General features: G+C 39.3%; 1 protein-coding gene across 6 annotated transcripts in view; it reads right to left on the reverse strand.

Moving 5' to 3' along the window:
- Window positions 1–143: 143 nt before the first annotated feature.
- Window positions 144–21,064, reverse strand: part of Esrrg (estrogen related receptor gamma) — a 606,145-nt gene continuing 585,224 nt past the window's right edge. For all 6 annotated transcript variants that reach the window (XM_045139537.1, XM_004671998.2, XM_045139528.1 and 3 more), the window contains 2 exons: window positions 16,206–16,475; window positions 144–693 (listed from right to left, as the gene is read on the reverse strand). In XM_045139537.1, coding sequence (XP_044995472.1) covers window positions 449–693; window positions 16,206–16,475 — 515 coding nt within the window. In that variant the 3' untranslated portion in view covers window positions 144–448. The remainder of the gene's footprint in view (window positions 694–16,205; window positions 16,476–21,064) is intronic.

A 21,064-nucleotide genomic window follows, 5' to 3' on the forward strand; every position in this document is an offset into this window, starting at 1 on the left:
TTTCTTACAATGAGAGATATTTAAATTTGGAATAAAGACAGGATGAGTAGAAAAGGAGAAGTAATAGGAAGAAGGAAGGTACAGAGAAGAAAGGCAGGAAGGGAGGAAGGAACAAAAGCAGGAAGGAGGGAACCAGTAAAAAAAAAAAAAAAAAAAAAAAAAAAAGACAAGAAATGAGAGTGGGAAGGGGAGGATAGGAAGGAATGTAGGGAAAGAAAGCAAAAGGAGAAAAGAAGGTAAAATCAAAAAGAGGGAACTCATCAGGACAGGAAGCTGGGGAGGAGTCTGTAAGCCATTTCATAGTCTTTCTGCTAAGATCAGTGCAGTCTTGGTGATTTTTTTTTTTTTTTTTTTGATGTTAACTAAATTCTAAGATTCATCGACATCACGCTGGGGTTGATTTTCCCTTTTTCAACGTGCAGGGTGGGAAGACCCGGGAAGCTGTTAGTCAGACCTTGGCCTCCAGCATTTCCAAAAACAGTTTGTGCATGGGGACCTTGCCTTCAAGCTTGATGCTGTAGAAGTGCTGCACGGCCTTGGTGGAGGTCTGCCTCAGCAGCGGCAGCGTCATCAGCATCTTCCCCGCTCGGCGGGGGTCCTCCATGTGCTGGCCAGCCTCGTAATCCTGCAGGGCCTCGTGCAAGACATCCTGAAGTTTCTGAACGGCCTCCACGTCCTCTATGTGCATGGAATCTGGAGGAGGAAGCAGAACACAGGCACCATCATGCTGATAGGAAGAACTCATGCCACAGGAAAAGGAAAGCTATACCCTAAATACCCCTGAAGAAAACTGTGGAACATTCCCAGCCAAGCACTAACTGATTGGACTGGAATTTCTCTATGAGCAGAGTTGTTCTAGAACTTGCATTTCTAACAACACTTCTATCCCCTCGTAAACTTCACTGTTCTTTTGTGTTTTCTTTCTGGTGTGTATATACAGAGTGCATGTGTGTGTGCGCGCACATATGTGTACTGATGTGCATGCCCATGCACATTCATGCAGAAATCAGAGGTGAATGCCAGGTGTCTTCCTCTATCTCTCTTCTGCCCTCATTCCCTGAAACAGTCTCACTGAATGTGTTGCACCCCATTTCTTAGTAGGCTGAGGGAACACAGAACACCAAAGACTACGGTCTCCACTTCCCTCAGTATTGAGGTTACAGTTGTGTGGCCATGTGTGGTATTTTAGATGGGCGCCAGGTATTGAACTCAGGTCTTCATGAATGAGAGCCAAGTGCACTTACTGCTGAATCATCTCCCCTCACCCTCATGCTGGAATTTCAAATGTTGTTTTAGAATAGTGGAATTATGATATAATATCCATTATGTAATAGGTGTTTTTTTTTTCCTAAGTAACAGAAAATACTTTAACAAATTATTATCTTGGCTATTTCATTCAGTGCTTTAGTTCTCTGTTCATTGAGCAAAACATTATGGAAAGTAGTTTATTAAAAATATGCAAAGTGCTATCTGAGAAAAAGTTTTAAAGTCCCAGTTTTGCCCTCAGAATATATTTTCCAAAGACTGAAAAAAGGTTGGCTAAGATCTAAATTAACAGGCCCATTTGAATACATGAAGTTCAGCACTGAGTTGAAATAATGACAAACTTTGTATCCACTTAAGAATTTTAATTTACTCCTAACAATTCATGGACGCATCCATGTGTATTCAGTTTTCCATTGAAAAACAAATGGTGCCTACATTGTTGAGTTGTGAAATATTTTCACATTTGTGATTCTGAACTTTGCTCTGAAATGTCTAATTTAAAATTAATTCAGTCAAGAATAAGAAGGGTTAACAAGGTTGCCATAATTATCCTTGTGAAAAATGTGGAATGTGGGGAAAAAAAAATAAAAGTTAGAACTCTAGCGCTAAAACAGACACTTAATTATATACAAGTTTGAATCATTTAGCACGTTTTATTGATTCTGATGACAGTTTATCTGTTAATTACACATAATGGAGTCTTTGGGGATTCTCTGTGTTTAATAATTCCATTTCTCTGAGAATGCCAAGCACTAAGATATATGTGGTTCAAACTTTTACACCGTTCAAAGAGAGATTGCATGAATTAAAACAGAGGACATGGAACTTAAAATCAGGCTCTTGAAAACAGTAAAAGAAAGAAAGAAACAACGAAAATGATTAAGCAATTAGGATGGATGGATACAACCAGTAATATATTGTAGAACTACATGTTTTGTTTCTTGTTTCTCTTTTACCTTGTGCTGTTGGATCATTTTGGCATGACATTGGTGAAATGGTAGCTATTTATATTAGATACATAATGACATTTTGTTTCAAAAGGAGTTTCAGAATATAGTCCTAATATTTATGGGCCAAGATTTAATCTTTTGCTGGAATGGCCCACAAAAAGGAGTTGCTGAAGTGTTAAAGGAGATCCCAGGTGTGCACCTGCTTCTTCCCTGGCACCCCAAGTCACCTTGCTTCTGAGGCTTTCTTGGGCTTAGAGACGCCCCTGGTAGAAACAGCCCAGCAGATGACGATAACGTGTGAGGCTCTCCTTTCCTTGTACTCTACTTCTGCCTACAGAGAACTGGTGCAGGGCATGGACATACATGCATAGTGAGTCTCTAAGCACACAGGAGATCGTCCTGAGGACTTCATGCCTGTAGGAATGGAGAAAGTGGACTCACCTATCATGATAACAGAGATCAGATGTGGGTGCCAAGAAGGTAGGAATGATATTCTTTAGAGACAAAAAAATTAAAATATAATAACTGTTTTCCAGTTTGACCCTCCGTAACCAAAGAACGAGTATAAGAATCTGACATCTACTAACCATCCATTTGGGCAAACATTGCCTCATTTGATCTATCATCCATCTATCTATCTATCTATCTATCTATCTATCTATCAAATAGTTCTGATACTATCAGAGCCAGGCCCATATTTGATTGCCTTTCATTTGGATACTGCTGCTAAAATATGTAACAGTGAACATAGGTTTCCTTTTTTCAATAAATGAGATAAAACTGACCACTGAACTCACATTAAAGTTTCTATCTTCTCCGAGAATAGTGGCACGTACCACTAATCCCAGCACTTGGGAGGCAGAGGTAGGAGAATCACCATGAGTTTGAGGCCAGCCTAATACTACATAGTGAATTCCAGGTCATGCTGGGCTAGAGTGAGACCTAACTGTGAAAAGAAAAAAAAAAAATTCTATCTTCCCCACCAATGATCTCAACCATATTTCTAATACCTTTCCAGTTTAATGAAGCGCATTGGTTTTACAAAGAACAGAGCTGGGCGTGGTGGCACATGCCTTTAATCCCAACACCCAGGAGGCAGAGGTAGGAGGATTGACGTGAGTTCGAGGCCACCCTGAAACTCTATAGTGAATTCTAGGTCAGCCTGGGCTAGAGTGAGACCATACCTCGAGAAAAAAAAAAAAAAAAAGACAGAGCTAATCATTAAAAATATCAATCTCCATTTGTCCCAACTGAGCTCCAAGTTCTTCCCTTTGCCCATATTTTAATACTAGAATAATCAAAGATATAGTCGTCTTTTCTACCATATACACCTTAGACACTGGAAGTCAGCCCCAGCCCTCACTCTATGCCTTTCCTTCCCTTGCTCCTCTTGCCCAGCAGGAGATATATGAGAGGATGTCACAGGAAATGAAGCGAGAACAAATAGCAGAGAGAGATGCTCACAAACAGCAATTAAGACTTCAAACTATTCTTTAAAGGCTGTGATTTAGCTGGAGAGATTTAAAACTGATTTAATCAGATTACTATGATAATTTAACTTCCCATTTACAGAAAATATTCTAGCTCATTTTAGCTTTACCCATTCTCAGATATGCTAATACTTTAAATGCAAACTCACGAAGTCTGAAGTACTTAATTAGACCATGATTCAGCTGGCAGACTGCTGAGGAAAATGTTAATCTCCATTAGGGATACGAGTTCAAGTTCTGGTTCTGTGGCTTTAATTGGTTCTGTTCTCTTGGCTAAACTTATAAGTCGATGCCAGGCTTGAATGAGGTGGCATTCATTTCTGTAATCACTTAACACTGCTTGTTAGTACTGGTTTCTTTTGAGTATCTTTCAAAGTACCAGTATTTGTGCTGATGAAAACCAGTTAAAAGTAATAACACTTTATGAACTAACTAGAGCTAGGTACACTGTTAAAGAGCTTGAATATCTAGACCCAAGCTGTGATATACGAAAAGAAAATACTGAGGTGGGATCCAGGAGTCTCCTTTAAATCTAAGCCTTTCTACCAAGTTAGGGTTGAGAACTATGAGAAGCACAATAAGACACACACATGCTAATAAAACAAATTAAGATTTCATAAGATAACCAGAGTACAAATGAGACACAAAGTGCCGCATGTATGCTATCTTTTCATCCCTTTATAATAAAATAGAATGCACTCATAACGTTTAGTATTTTGCCCTGTGATTGTGTCTCATTCTGGTCACTGATTTTAGGAACATAGCTAAGAACACATCTCTACAGCTGCAGGATTCAAGGAGGCTTCTAGCCATTGAAAAAGAAGATTTTAATTTTATATATTAATGGGACTAAAGCATTTCCCTTCTCTAGGATAAAATATTAATAACTGGGCATGGGCACAGTTTCTCAGGAGTGCCTGTGGGCATGGGCACAGTTTCTCAGGAGTGCCTGTGGGCATGGACATGGTTTCTCAGGAGTGCCCATCCTGTGGGGCATTGTCCTCCATGCTTCATTCTCAGCAATCATTTCTCGATGCTGCCACATCTCATTTGGAGACTAGAATTGAATATCAGAAATATCCAAAGTGTTTTCAGTGTCAAGTCTAGTATGTGATATAAACTGACATTTAGAGTAACCTATTCTGTGGATCAGAGATTTTGACTTTCTTGGGTTCTTATAAAATGGCAATATGACATAGCTCAGTGGTTTGCTGCTTTATTGCCATGCACGAGACCTTGAGTTCAATACTCACCAACACAAAATGTCTCATAATGTACATACATGTAGAAGGGCAATTACTGCCAGTGTGACTTTCTGTAATACATAAAGGAATGAAACTGGATAGGCTGGAAAGATCAGAGAAGTGAGCAAAGGTATATTTCCTAAAATAATTTATGCTTCACAATTCCATGTGTGTGTGTGTGTGTTGGGTGATGTTATATGTTGTGTTTTTTGTGTGACAGTCAATGGGAAAGTTCAACATCAAGTATCTTTGTTGATGGCTGTCTAGCTTGTTCGCTGAGATAGTGTCTCTCCCTGAATCTATTGTGCACTGATTTATCTAAATCATCAAGGGATCCTTCCGTCTCCAGTTCCCATCACTTGGGATGACAGGTAGACACCACCATATCTGTCTCAGGTCCTAATGGTTGAATGGGACAGGGAGTTCCTCAGAGTGGCCCTGAGGTTGTATTCTGCAGTCCAAAGGAATGCTGGCTTCCTACATGTTAAATGGGTTTGTGATTGCCACAACAAGTCAAAACAAAAGGGTGACTGGATGTTTGAAACATGGCAGGGATTTCCATCTCTCTACCTGCATACACAAAACTATAACAAAAAAAAGCAATGCAAAAACAAAGTAACGATTGGGCACAACTAGATACTTACAGACATGAACAAGAAAATAGGTGACAAGAAGTCCCCAGGAGAGACACACAAATGCTATTAGGTCTGTATCAATGTTCCTAATGCAACCCACTGAAGCAACTGGGAGCCCTGGCCAATGTCAGTGTATCCTTGGCACACAGCTTCTAAACTGGGTCTGGGCCCTGGCAAGAAAATACTTAAAATTAATACCGAATATCTTGAGCTTGTTGTGGTGGTGCACACCTTTAATCCCAGCACTTGGGAGGCAGAAGTTAGGAGGATCACGGTGAGTTTGATGCCACCCTCAGACTACATAGTGAATTTCAGGTCAGCCTGGACTAGAGTGAAACCGTACCTTGAAAAAACAAAACAAACAAACAAAAAAAAGAATATCTTGTCATACCAAAAAGCATTCGTACCACCTACAACTACTAAGCTATTCAAAAAGATTCCAGAAACTAATTTAAAGGGGTTCCTATCGCCAAAACAGAACCACCTAAGCTTCAGAAAATATAAGGGAATTGGATTGATATACACTTAATGGGTTTAAATTCTTATAATGATATTAAAATGACATGAAATATATTTTCATATATTTATATTATAAAATTGCAATAAAAACAGGACACTGACTTTTTTTTATATTGCTAAGTCAACAGAGAAATAACTGTGTATTTAGACAGGCTTTCCTACAAACGATAGCCCTGCTAACCAAGTTAAGACATGAGAGAAAGCATAAGTTCGTATATATTCCAAAAATGGAAACATGAAGAAAAAATTGCAGCCACCATCCTGCAATCCTTGATGATGAATGAACTTTGGTCATGAGTGTGCACAGCTGCTCACATCACACAGAGGAGCGAGAGGCAGACATGGGCATCCTGGGGGACAACACGGCCCACACAGGGGCCACAGGGAGAGAGCCTCTCGGGAGTCTGACAGGCATGTGACGCAAAGAACAGAGAAGCAAAAGGAGAACCCTGGAGTCCAGCCTGGGGGAAACGCCACAGGCCAGATGCTGAGGCTTCCTTGAAGATAAAGAAACTGAAAATGAAATACATAGATTTTCGTTTCTGATTTAGACATGGAAATCCATCCAGGCTTTTATAAATGGGCAAGATTCAGCTATAGCAATTAAGCATGCATGCTTTTGTAGTACAACTTTGAAGAAATGCAAGGAAGTGGTGATGGTCAGGACTTCTGTTGCAGTCAGGGTTGCACTGCTGGCAGAAATCACCCAACCAAGAGAAGCTCATGGGGGCAAAAAAAAAAAAAGTATATTTTGGCTTACAAACTCAAGAGGAAGCTCCATGATGGAAGGAATGGCATGAGCAGAGGGTGGACCTCACCTCCTGGGCAACATCAGATGGAAAATAACATCAGGAGAGGGTGCTAAACACTGGCAAGGGGAAACTGGCTATAATGCCAAGAAGCCTATCCCCCACACTGCCTCTAGGAGGCTTTAATTTCCAAATTGGCATCAGCTGGGAACCTAGCATTCAGAACACCTAAGTTTATCAGGGACACCTGGATCAAACCACCACATTCCTCCCCTGGCCCCCATAAACTGATAACCATCCATGATATAAAATGCAATGCAGCCGGACATGGTGTCACATGCCTTTAATCCCAGCACTTGTAGGAGGATCACCACCAGTTCGAGGCTACCCTGAGGCTACACAGTGAATTCCAGGTCACCCTGAGCTAGAGTGAGACCCTACCTTGAAAAACCAAAAAAAAAAAAAAAAAAAAAAAAAAAAAGCAATACATTTAGTCCAACATTAAAAGTACCCATAGTTTTTATCAATCCTATTGGTGGCCAAACATTCACATAGTCCAAGATCTTTAAACTGAGCCATAGTACCAAATATTGCCACACACCCCCAATCATAATGGCACAGAATACACTTTCCTACTCCAAAAGATGGCATTGGGCATAGCAAAGAAACATCCAACCAATGCAGGATTTAAAACAACCAGGGTAAACATCCAACTCTGTAGCTCTAAGTCCAATAACTCTAGTCAGTGGCAAATCCTCAAGTCCAATAACTCTAACCAGCAAAAAGTCTCTGGAGTTCCAAGTCCATCCCTCCAGCTAGCTTACTCACAGTCCTGGAAAACACCCCTGGTGGCAGCTCTCCTTAGCAGCCATCTTGTGGTCCTGGCATCTCCACTGGGTCTCCACTGCAATCCACAGTTCATCCTTATGGCCCCATGGTGGTCTCCATGCGGGCATCCAGAAAACCTGCTTCACACTGCCCATGGCCATTTCCAAAACACAAGACCGTGTTGTAAACTCAATGACCCTCTCTTTCCTGCATTTCTTATTCCCTACAATACCAGGTAGGGTGCCAATTGGTTACTCCAGGGAGGAATAAAGCAGACTTTGAAGAATAGGACACTCCTTCATCATTCAGGCCCTTTTGAAAACTGTATTCTTTCTGTTGTCCTAATGCAGGTCAGCTGGCCCAAACACAATAGTTGTAATCTCTTAATTGCCGCTGAATGGGCAGCAGTTTCACCCAAAGACTTCTTTTTTTTTTTTTTTTTTTTTTAATCTGTGCCATATTCCTCTGCTCACACCAGTCCATTTCTATGCAGTACAATCCTGCACAAAATCTCAGGACAAGGGCATAACAGTAAGACTCTCACACACTGCTTCTAGTCCAATCCAAGCAAAGCTCTTTCTCGCCTTCATAAGTCAAGCCTCACAGTCCATAGTTCTTATTGCATTCAAGTCTTTCAACTCTGACATGAATAGTCCATCAAGCTGTACTTACAGCACTGCAAGGCATTAGGCCAAGATCTCAAATTTGCCCACGTTCCTTCATCCTACACAGTCAGGTTTCAAGCAGCAATGTCACCACTCTCATTACCAACTTTAGTGCTGCAGTCAGGTTCACATCGCTGTCAGAAATCACCAGAACAAGAGGAATTTGTGGGACAAAAAAAGGTTTATTTTGGCTTATAGACTCAAAGGGAAGTTCCATGATGGAAGGGAAAATGAAGGCATGAGCAGAAGGTGGACATCACCTCCTAATCAATATTAATGAAAAATAACACAAGGAGAGTGTGCCAAACACTGGCAAGGGGAAACTGTCTATAAGACCCATAAGTCCACCCCCCAAAAATACACTGCTTCCACGAGGCTTTGATTTCCAAATTGCCATCAGCTCGGGACCTAGCATTCAGAACACCTAAGTTAATGGGGGGGGCACTGAATCAAAACACCACAATTTCCTATACAAGTGGTCACTTTCTATGACAATTAATATTGGTTGCTGCCCCCACTGTCCTCTGCTTCAAACTCAGTATAGCTGTTTTAATCAAAACTTTATATTTAGAACTTCATATTCTAAGAGTGGTTACTCTGGGGGAAAGGAGAAAGTTTAGATGGGAATAAGACTGGATAGGTTTTCTGGGGTATCTTTCAAAGTTGTATTTTTTTTGACCATGCTATGTATTACTTATGGTAGACTGAAAAACATCTCAGAGGTATCCATGTTCAGTTCTCTAGAACCCATGAATGTGACCTGATAAGGCAAAATAAATTTTGCTCATGTGATCAAGGTATAAATTATGATATGAGAGATTATCTTGAGTTAGCCAGGCCAATAAAATCAAAAGAGGGATGAAAAGGGCAATATTGCCACTGAAGAAAATCACTCTAACATTCATTTTTCAAGATTGAAAGAATTACTGGCATGGTAGCATACATCAGTAACTCAAGCCTGAGTGAGGTGGAGGCTGTAGGATAGGAATTCAAAGCCAGAATTGGCTATTACACATGCTTGAGGACAGTCTGGGATACATAAGACCCTACTTCAGAAAACCAAAATGTTGCTGCTGATGATGGTGGCAGAAGACATGAAGGAATGAAAGGATATGACTAATGGATGCAAGAAAAGGAAAGGAAATAAGTTGACCCCTAGGGCCACAAGAAAGAGCCCAGCCCTGACTACACCTTGTAGACCTGGTGAACTGATAATAGGTCTTACAGATTCTGACCTCCAGCGCTAAGAGAATAAATGAACATGGTTTAAATTCACCAAGGTGCAGTGGTTTTCTTGACAAGCAAACAAAACTAATACAAGTCAGATATTTCTGCGTGTTTCCTTTTGCATGAAAATGGGAAGAATGGTGGAGAAGTAGGTAGAAATTTTGGTAGGTTAGAAGATACATCAAGTAGGGAGTTGTGATTGCTAACACTAAAAGTAGTCAAGATTCTGAACCTGTATTCATTAAGGTGAGGTCAGCACTTTCAATTCCACAGTTTTCCATTAAGATATATACACTTTTTTTCTGTTTTCCTAATTTTAACTGTTTTCTGTTTTCCTAATTTTTTTTGCTCAGACTACTAGCCAGTTTTCCCCTACATCTATCCCAACTGCCCAGATCTCTTGCATACTCTTTGTTTAAAAAGCTGAGCCACAGAAAACCTCTACAGCTTCTTGTACCATGCGTCCCAAGAGTTGTGGCTGCTGCCAATGTCTTCCTAGAATGATGGGATTTTTCTGCTTGGTATCATCTATTTCCCTACACTTCCTCCAGGCTTTCTATTTCCTTCTACATTGCCTACTTTTCCATGGGATTTCTAACACTATTCACTAGGAGGGTCAATATAATCAGTCGATAAATGGATGCCAGCACCAACTTGCTCACTTATTATTTTGAATGTCTATAGCATCATAGATAATCTGCATCATGCTAACCACATTTTGTAATAGATTGCTTATTATCTTAAGACCTGTAGGTATAAACAACATTATAGTCACTCCTTGGAGGCAAAAAATCTTTAAAGTATTTTGTGTGGATAGATGAATGTGCAGATGCATGTGCAGCAAACTGAGCTGACTGGCCTTGTCCCGTAATCCAAGTTTCTTTGGAGACTGAGGTAGAAATATCCCAAGCATACAACCATCTTATGCTACAAAATGAACTCAAAAAAAAAAAAAAAAAAAAGCCGGGCATGGTGGCGCACGCCTTTAATCCCAGCACTTGGGAGGCAGAGGTAAGAGGATCGCCATGAGTTCGAGGCCACCCTGAGACTACATAGTTAATTCCAGGTCAGCCTGGGCTAGAGTGAGACCCTACATCGAAAAACCAAAAAAAAAAAAAAAAAAAAAAAAAGAACTCAAGGCCATCTTGTGCAAAACAATTCAATCCTGTCTTAAAATTAAAAGTAGTAAGAGTGCTGGGGATATTGGTCAGTGGTAGAATATTTGATATATATATATATATTTCATAATATAAATTTATATTTATATATAATAATATGTTCTATCATATACATATATTTCTTTTTGATAAAGTTGGTTTAATTTATGGATACATACATACATATATATATATATATATATGTATGTATGTGTGTGTGTGTGTGTATATATATATATATATATATATATATATATATATATATATATATATATTATATGTTTGTTAAATTTTACCAATAAGTAAAGGCAGATTTCCAAATGCCAAGTTGAGATAAAATATCTATCTAGGGGCTGGAGAGATGGCTTAGTGGTTAAGTGTTTGCCTGTGAAGCCTAAGGACCCATGTTCAAGGCTCGACTCCCCAGGCCCCACATAAGCCAGATGCACAAGGTGATGACACATGCATCTGGAGTTCATTTGCAGTGTCTGGATGCCCTGGCATACACATTCTCTCTCCCTCTCTCTCTCTGTCTTTCTCTTTCTCTCTGTTGCTGTGAAATAAATAAATAAAAATAAACAACAAAATATTTTAAATATCCATCTAGCTCAAAATTCCCATATGTCCACTTATTTCTCAAATAAATATATAAAAATAAACAACAAATATTTATAAATATCTATCCAGCTCAAAAGACCTGTATGTACCCATATTTCTCATAAATTACTGCAGCTACATTATAAATGCTTCTTCACTTTTCTTTGCCTCCATCCTGAGTTGTCACACAATTGTTAGCCTTCCCTACAAGAGGATTACTGATCCATAAATCCAATCAACCACAGAGAAATGTTATTCGAATTCTGGATATGTGGTAACATATTCATGCTGTAATCTCAGTACTCAAGAGGTGGAGGCAGTAGAAACATTATTGTCCTCACCGACCAAAATGGTTTGCGACTAAATGGGTCCTGAGGTCAGAAATGTATTAAGCATTTCCTAATGGCATCCAATGGCTCTGTGGCACTAAACTTTGGCTCTGACACTCCTAGGATGGATTAGGTGATGTACTCTAGAATTTCCTTGGATGTGCAGACAAGTAAAAACCCTAGATTGCCCTGGCCATTTACCTATGTTACAATACTGAGGGACACAAAGTAATTTTTAGTGGTACAGTTCCAAATAACAAACATGCTGGGACACTCTAGTATCCAGAAGATGACCATCAGACCTGAATAGGCCACCATGTGCTCTTAAATAGCTCTCCCTCTAGAGGAACAATGACTGCTGTGGTCTAACATTACCCCCTAACCAGCATGAAGAAGCCGGCCCATTGTCCATTCCCCTGGAGACTGAAACACTATAGGAGCTAGACAGTTTCCTTGGCTAGGCAGGTAGACCGATAAGGAAAATGGGACCTTGGTAGGTGGTTATATTCTAACCCAAGATAGCAAAGAGGCTGCCCCAACTTCTACCTTCTTCCTAGCGGAAGTGAATTTTCCAGCTGGTGAGCAAGCTTGGCAGATTTTCTAGGACCTGTGCAACACTGGATGCATCCTAGACCAATCAGTACCTTCGTCTTCATCTAAACTAACCAATCACAGACCCAGCACAGGCAGCCTTCCCTCATCCAGTAACTCTAGTTCCCTTTAGGGTGGTAGATTTTCCAGCTCTAGAACCCTCTCTTCCCAGAGAAGTTTGTTCTCTCTGCTTGCTCTTCTTCTAACTCTGAAATAAACTTTATTCTTTTAAAAGCTTGTGGACAACTAAAAATAAAAGTGGTGGAGGATGGAAAACTGAGTTCAAGACCAGGCTTGGTTACATTGCAAAACCTTGTCTCAGAAAAATGGAAGGAGGAGACTTTTTACATGGGACATAAACACTTGCAGAGTTTTAGTGTCCGTGGTAAGAGAAGAAAGTCCTGAAAGCAATTCCTTCTAGATTACAAAGGAAAATTGCAATATAGGAAGACAGCAGAAGAAAGAAAGTAGGTTTTGGGTTGTGAAATTAGACAGCCTCAAGCTCTCTGTGTTGAAGCACATAATTACTCTTGGATTCAAAGGAGCTCACTGACAGCAATGGATCAATGGATGTAAAGACCACCATGACCATGCACCTTCTTCCACTTACTTTAGATATCTTTAAATTTCATTAACCATAATCTAAGAGCCAAATGAGGTTCCTCACTAGAGACTTAAAGGAAAAAAAAAAAAAAAAAAAAAAAAAACAAGGCCAGGAAAAGATTCTACAAAAGTCAGCAGGTAAAACAATCTCTAAACTATCAAGGAAAATGTAGTTAAAATATTGGTAAAATTGGCCAAGAACTTAAATATAAAATGTACAGAAAAGTTTTGTTTTCAGTTTTATACTAATTGTTGAGCTCCATAGAGAAGCTAAGATTTCTACTTAAAAATTAGCCATGCATACACATTATCTCCCCACTCTACATACAATCAATCTAATTCATCATTTACTTAAAAGTACATGATCTAAAAATGTTATGTTACATCAGTATATTAGATATTATTTAATTTATTTATCTTATGTTATAGTTAAGGCAATGATTACATGTCTTAACCATGCTCTCTGAAAGGAATGAAATTTGGAATTGGAGAGTAAAAAAATCTTTTCTTAAATATAATCCTGAATTTTATTTCTTCTCTACAAATAATGGTCAAAAAATGGAATAAAAGTCTTGTGTTAACAATATCAAAAGAAATGACTTCCTGTGTCTTTTACCCCAAACTGAAATGAAAATTTTGGGTGGTTAGATTAGGTAAGAAAGAGACTATAAAACAACATAGGAATGTTGTACATTTTTTTTTAATTTTTTTATTTATTTATTTGAGAGTGACAGACACAGAGAGAAAGACAGATAGAGGGAGAGAGAGAGAATGGGCGCGCCAGGGCTTCCAGCCTCTGCAAACTAACTCCAGACGCGTGCGCCCCCTTGTGCATCTGGCTAACGTGGGACCTGGGGAACCGAGCCTCGAACCGGGGTCCTTAGGCTTCACAGGCAAGCGCTCAACCGCTAAGCCATCTCTCCAGCCCTGTTGTACAATTTTGAGACTAAAGGCCTTAAAAGTACTTAATCTTGTATTCTTTAGTTTGGAAATGGATTCTATTAATTTTTCCTTGTACTGAGGTGCTGAAGAAATGTCAGTATCACCTACAAAAGATGATTCTGTCCTGGGGAAGTGTTTTCGATGAGCCATGCTCATCAACGAAATTCACTGGTTAAGGAAGAATTTACTCACATATATGACTTTAAACTTGTGGGCTGGAGAGATGGCTTAGCTATTAAGATGATTGCTTGAGAAGCCTAAGGAACCACGTTTGATTCCCTAGTACCAATGTAAGCCAAACATATAAGGTGGCATGCATTTGGAGTTTTTTGCAGTGGCTGGAGACCCTGGCATGCTCATTCTCTCTCTCTCCCTCCCTCTCTCTCTCTCTTTGACTTTTTCTCTGTCTTTCTCAAATAAACCAATAAATAAAATATAATTTTTAAAAAACTTGCTACTTCTTTAAACACAGGTTCTCTAATCACCCATCATCATAGCAAAGTAGGTCACTTCCTCTCCAAAATGTAGAAAATGCACACTTAGAATATTTTCATATCGACAATATTAATGATTTTACTTCTAAGTAATAGAGACAAAAAATTTGCTAGTAATTAAGTTCCTCTACACTATATTATTTAGCCATAAATTATGCATCTAACATCTAAAATTATAAACTTTCAGTAATTTGAATCATAAAGTTTCTTCGGTGTTGCTGAGAATTCACAATTAGCTAATAATTCAAAAATTAATTTGAAATACAAAAGATGTCAAATATACTCTATAAAAACAATAACAACAACAATTAACTGAGTAAATGTTTTTGGTTAGAAATGTTTCATGACTACCAAGTAAAATTTCTCCCCAAACAATTGCTGTAAAAACTCTCATCTAATCATGAGAGACACTAATTTAAAGCCTTATAAGCTAATAAATCCTCAGAAAATTTTTATCCCACGTACTACTTTGATCTTCCTAGAGAACAGAGCAAGTGGTCCTTGTGAGCGGATAAAACAATGCTATTTGTCATGAAGAATCATATTTTAAGTTTCACAGCAGAAAGGAGAAGAGAGGTAAATGTGTGGGAAGGAAGGGGGTTATAGTCACAATTAAAACCAGTAGCTGCTAAACTCCATTATGAAGACAAATGGGAAAGTACAACTTCATTGTTGAAAACAATTTCCCTCCTATCAGTCCAAGGATTCATGCATCAATATTGTAGATGAACTGTTAATTACAAAATCAATTAAAAATTATTTCTAAAAACAGTCACGCATCTCTGACTCTCATGGGGGCAATTTGGGCAGAAGGTCTCATCTCACCAGGACCGCGCCAAATCACACAGTCGTCATCCACAAGTAAGCAAAAGCAATCTGGGTTTTCATTTTTCAGCGCGGCTGAGCCCAGCCTGAGATTGATCGTCACATATGGCCCCAGAAAACAAACTGTCAATACCTTGAATGCTGCAGAATTTGAACAAATAGCCGTCCGCCCATTCAAGCCACTCATTGCATCCCATTTAACAGATTTTATTGACAGTTTCCTTCTTGTAATTAAAGGGAAAACTACTGGCCGGCAACCAAGATAAAGTTCAAAGATAGGGTCAAAACAAAAGCAGATGGAGGGGCGCGGTGTGACTGTCAATGGCATGTAGCATCAGAGCCTGTTATTGACATGCAGGTATCTAATGATCTGCACGTCATTAGCAGGGATCTATCCTGAACTTTATGCAAATGCTAAAGGGACTTCAGACTACAATGAAGTATTAGGAGAGGCACAAAGAGAAAAAACAACAAAGATCCAATGATTTTAACTTCTCAGAGGTGACTCCCTATTTTAGTACAATAGTTTACATGTAGAGAACATTTATTCCCCTAATTCTTAACGCTTATTGTTTAGGTGGTACCTTTGAGAGGATTATGCCTTCAATAGAATTTGACTTCTACAGAATCTAGAATGTAGAAGAGAATAGTTGTTGATAACAAAAATGAGAAGCAACGCACCATGTATTTTCCCAATTGCAAAATTTGCACTTTTGAAGAGTAAGTTGGTTAGTGTGGAGAGTAACTCACTGTTGTTGGCCTGTGTATGCACAACAATGGAGCTAATTTTGTCCCAAGAGTACCCATTTACTTGAGTCCCTGCAGAGCTTTTGCCTTGCTATGGTTCAAATTAGTAAATGCAGGAGGAGGTAAAAGTGTCACAGCCTTCAAAGAGCAAGTTAAATGAAAATCATTCCCTGTGTGTGTGCTTTTCTCCTCTGTAAGTTTTCACTAGAAAGCTATACTGATTATAATTTTGCCGACTCACGCACAATGTGCAAACTGGGTCTAGCAAAGCCAGAAGAAGACGAGTAAGGAAGGGGGTAAAACTGACATCGTTAAAAATGTAACAATGACCATGTCAAGGTGCCAACCTGAATTAGCAAGAGCTATCGCTTTGAGGGTAACGAATTCTTCCTTCTCCAGCTTCATGCTCTTGTATTTCTTTACCAGCTGCAGAATAGCATTATTGAGGTCAAGAAGGCCTGCTAACTTGGACTGATCTTCGTCCATTATATAATCGTCTGCATACACAAGTTCATCCTCAAATGAGAGAGATCGGTATACGACACCAAGGATCAAAATTTCCATCCAAGCACTCTGCAGAAGGCTCATCTGATCCGCCAGGGACAGTGTGGAGAAGCCTGCATGGGAAGATGAGCAGATCCAGTTACTTCAAAGCCATAATTTCATAATGCAATATTAGTTTCATATGGAAGGAGGCTTCGACAGCACCGGGCAAAATAATGCTGAGCTTTCATGAGAAGCTCTTTACCCCCCACACTTCAAATCCCTCACACACATGCTGCGGGCATTACTTTGTGAACACAAAGTCAAATCTGTACACCAGTCTCCACTGGCTGGTGGTTTTACAAGTTTATAAATGTAGCTGACCAGAATATATCAGAGTATAGTTGTTTTTAGCTCCCTTTTATTTGCAAACAAAATATTACATCATCTTAATGCTTTATTTCAACTAAGAAGAAGTGAGATGTTGTTAAGGGAAGTGAGATATTCAATTACGTAATTAAAAAAAAAACACCTAAAATTGATGAACCACATTAAAGCACCACCAATGAAAAGAAAACAAAACATTTCAAGCATAGTAGACCGGCCACCTGGAAATATTTCTGCAGAACAGTGTGAGCATGAATCACAGCCAGATAAATGAACCTTCTCAAGTAGATCTGCGTCCCACTGATATATGGTATGGGCTTCTTTTTAAAATGGTGATTAGTGACATGAAGGGAGGAGAATGCCTCGCTGCCTGGCCTCCTCATAAGCACACAAGCTGCAGTTCTTTCTTATTATTGAGGTGTATTATTTGGACAGGAAAATATAGAAATAGTATGGTTAATGTGAAGAATGGAAGAGCGCCAGACCCTGTCTGATATGCGGTTTCCAGTTCTGTGTCTGCATCTCCTTGAGCAGGATGGAAAACTTCACGTTCAGTTTTTCAATTTGGTAAACAAAAACATCAACAATTTGAATAATTTATAACATGCATCTGGTAAGCATTGCTATAATTTTTTTATCTGATCTACTTTAATTTGCTACCTAATTCTTTACTGAAAATCTGGGCTGCATTCACACACATGAACATTTAAAGTGCTTTCTAAGTTTGAAAAGATGAGCAATAGATGAAAATAAAATGTGAATTAACACAATTACATTCACTCAGGAATACATAAGGCATATATATTATACATATATCAGATATATATCATATGTTTTCCCATCTTAGAAAATCTAGAACTTTACTCTAAAAGAAGTCTTAGTAAAGATATCCACTGGTCAGATATATTCTCTTGAAAGTCCTTAAAATATGTTTCACTACTGAGGGTTTGTATGCTGAGCAAGATGCCACCTCTGTGGCTGTGAGGATAACGAACCATGCTTGGGGTTCCTCTGCCATTAGTACCATAGAAAAGAGAACACTTTAAATAATGCAATCTATTTTCACTCCCTTATTTGATATTATGAGCCAACTCATAAATGTCTACTTATATACAACCATTATGGGCTCTGCTTATGATCACTGGTGTCATTTTCATTCATGTCCAGTTAACCCTGTCCTGGAGGACATCAGAGCCTGTACAGCACAGCAAACCAGAGGAGAGGATTTCCTCACGATTGTTGAGCACAGGAGACGACCACTTGGTGCCCTCAGCTGTAAGTGCTTAATAAAACCATCACAAGGGATCAGTGGGGCTTCTCTGGAGGAGATCTTTATGGCAGTTCTTTCATTGACAAGGTACTTAACATGTTATCTGTCAGAGCTCCTTTGGGTTGAGCTATAAACTTTTGCTTTTTCCTACCTTTTTTTGTCATTGAAATTTAGTGTTTTGCTAATGATTATCCTGACAATAGTTAAAACAAGAACTCAAAGGGATAAATGATGATGTAAGTAGATTTGGCTCTGGGCACTTCTGATCTAGGGAATATTATATTCACAGACAAATAAATATTGTTCATTTTTCATCCCCCCACCCCGAATAAAAAAGAAGGTGCTAGACAAACTGATGCAACTACTTTAAAAAGAGCAACTAGGGACTTATTTTTTAAAGTCAAACAACAAAAAGCCAGTGTTTATCAGAACGTTCAGAGCCAGAAAGAATGGGCCTTTCCAGTCTTCTCTGCTCTTCTTTCCTTTGGAGCGAGCACCAAGCAGCAGTCTTTCTCGGCGGCAGCAGATGGACAGGGAGCATAGCCCGCAGCCCCTTCGTGACAGCCCAATTCTCCCTCCCACACACCGCTGTTAGTAAATAGATTTACACATTCTCCAATCTCCACACATCTTTCTGCCGAATAATTAAAAGCAGGATGATTAGTTTATTGAGTGGAAGGAGGAACTTTTTTATTGAGGTCCATCCACGATTTTATCAGGGCCAGCACTTTTACGGTTGTCATGGGGGTGCAGACATCCAATTTTTCTTATCTGCCTGATTAATACAAACGCTGTTTCAGGACGCATTAATTAACAGATACAAATCTACGTTCTCATGGAAGGATCAATACGGAGAAGAAAAGAGGCATCAATGTGAATTTAGTGCTGATGATGGGGAAGGAGCGCTATCGACAGTTACGTGCACGGAAACCTGAAAGTTGCGCTGGGGCCCCTTTGTCCCTGTGATTTACAAATTAACAGTTTTTCAGCTACAACAATGTTTTGCACATTTCTTCGAAGTTTAATTAAGTAAAAAGTAATAAAACTTTATTTTTAAAGGTTGATCCTGCATTGTGTGTGTGTGTGTGTGTGTGTGTTAACCTTCAGTAAATCTAAACCTAGGTTAGGTTTAAAGGCAAACCTATTTTTTTTTCTTTCAATTCTCTATAAATAAAGAAAAGGAGAAAGGGGTAAAGAAAAGGTAGTTCTCTCTTCTTCTGGCTACAGCACAAAAGATTTGTCACACCTGCCAGCGTGATACCCGTGAGTCCTTTTCAGTTGATTAAATGAGTATAAGTTTTTGAAAAGCATAGGAAAAAAAAGAATGATCCACATTTCATAAAATTATAATAGTCTGGGATTTTCTCTCCTCTTGGTCGAGAACTAGCTGTCTCTAACTTTAACCCTTCGTGAACAGCCCGACATTCTCTGGAAGGACGCACAAAGAGCTTTTTGCCATCATGCCTGAGGAACATTTAATCTTGCTACATAGTGATGCTCTTCCACCCAATCGGGAGGCCAAACACACAAAATATTTTTATTTTCATACCATAGAATTATTTTTAATTATTTAATTTTGTTAGCTTTTTTAAAAAAAATGATAACAATTTCTTGCTATGCAGCCTAGGCTAACTTTGAACTTATTAGGTAGACCAGAAAGGCCTCCAACTTATAATCCTCTTGCCTTACTCTCTTCAGTGCTGGAATTACTGACATGTGCCACTGTGTTTAGTTTTACATATTTTTTTTCCTTCAAATTGGCCTTTTAGGATAGCTGCCACTATCGTACTTCTACAGAAATACATGGGTAAGATAATATCCTAGAACATAGCACAAACATCAAAAATACCATATGCTAAATGCAAATGCTTGTCTTAATACGCTGAGTCTGAGGAGTGTTTAAAACACGATTGCTCTCTTGCCTAATACATACTGGTATCCAACTGATAATTACTGGTTTTGCTCTTAGCAGATAGTGTTTTACAGCTACCTGGCTATAAGGAGTCCTTGTCATCTGTAACATGTAGATAGCACTGGTGTGAAGCCTCTTTCCCAAGGGAGGTGAAACAGGCATTTCAGTCCTGTCCCTGGAATGTCAAGTCCTGTGCACCCTGGCATGCTCATCTTTGACGTGTGGCAAGTTATGCCTTCCAATGTTCAGCCATAGTACAGCTTTTTAAGATGCATCATGACACGTTTTCCTCTTCCTCAGCTGCAGCCCCATCCATGTTTATCACTGACAACTCTGACCTCTCTTCATCTCTGTCCGGGAGCCAAGGCCATTTAATGTATCTCAGGCATTTTGCTCAGCAGAATGGCTGTTTACGTTGACGCACAGTTAAATAGCATGTTTATCTGCCATACAGTGTGCTCCAAATAAGCCGGATGACAGTTGGGAAGAGCATCATTTGGAAGGACCGGATAGCTTCTCGAGAGGCAGGTGCCCCTGAGGTAACAAGCTTGAAGAAAGCATGCTTCGTGCCAACCTCCCTGCCTGCTTCAGCTGGGAACTTCGGGGCTTGAGAGTGATGCCATGGGCACACGTCAAGCAGGATATTATTTTTTCAGCCTGGCAAACTAATGCACTTTACAGTCAACTTACAAAAAAGGCTAAGCATTGGAAAGTGTGAAGGGCAAAAAATATCTGACGGCTAGTCTTCAAAAATACATTTTCATTTCAGAAAGCATAAATGTTTATTTCCTGAACAGAGTGTTGACAGAAATAGGCTGCAGTGCAGGCATTTGGTTTTAACCCCTGCTAGGCGTTTTCTTCTTGGCAGCTTTGTTACTGCACAAAGAAGGCATTTTAAATCTTCGGGGTATCCGTTAATGTCAGTTAATCATGGCATTGATTTGCCTCCTCCCCATAGTTTTTGAACTTGCTTCTCTGCTCCACCAAAAAAGAAAAAAAAAAAATTGACCCTTCTCAGGAAATTGCACATCGTCTGGGCTCATTTGTTACAGGCTGTGGTAACTCACTCGAAAGTTCATGTGGGTACCCGAGCTCAAGCAGCTTCTCGCTCCTGCTCATACCAACCCAGTGTCAACAAGAATTATGGGGGAACA

This window comes from Jaculus jaculus, chromosome 1 (genome assembly GCF_020740685.1).
Source record: "Jaculus jaculus isolate mJacJac1 chromosome 1, mJacJac1.mat.Y.cur, whole genome shotgun sequence".
Taxonomy (NCBI): Eukaryota; Metazoa; Chordata; class Mammalia; order Rodentia; family Dipodidae; genus Jaculus; species Jaculus jaculus.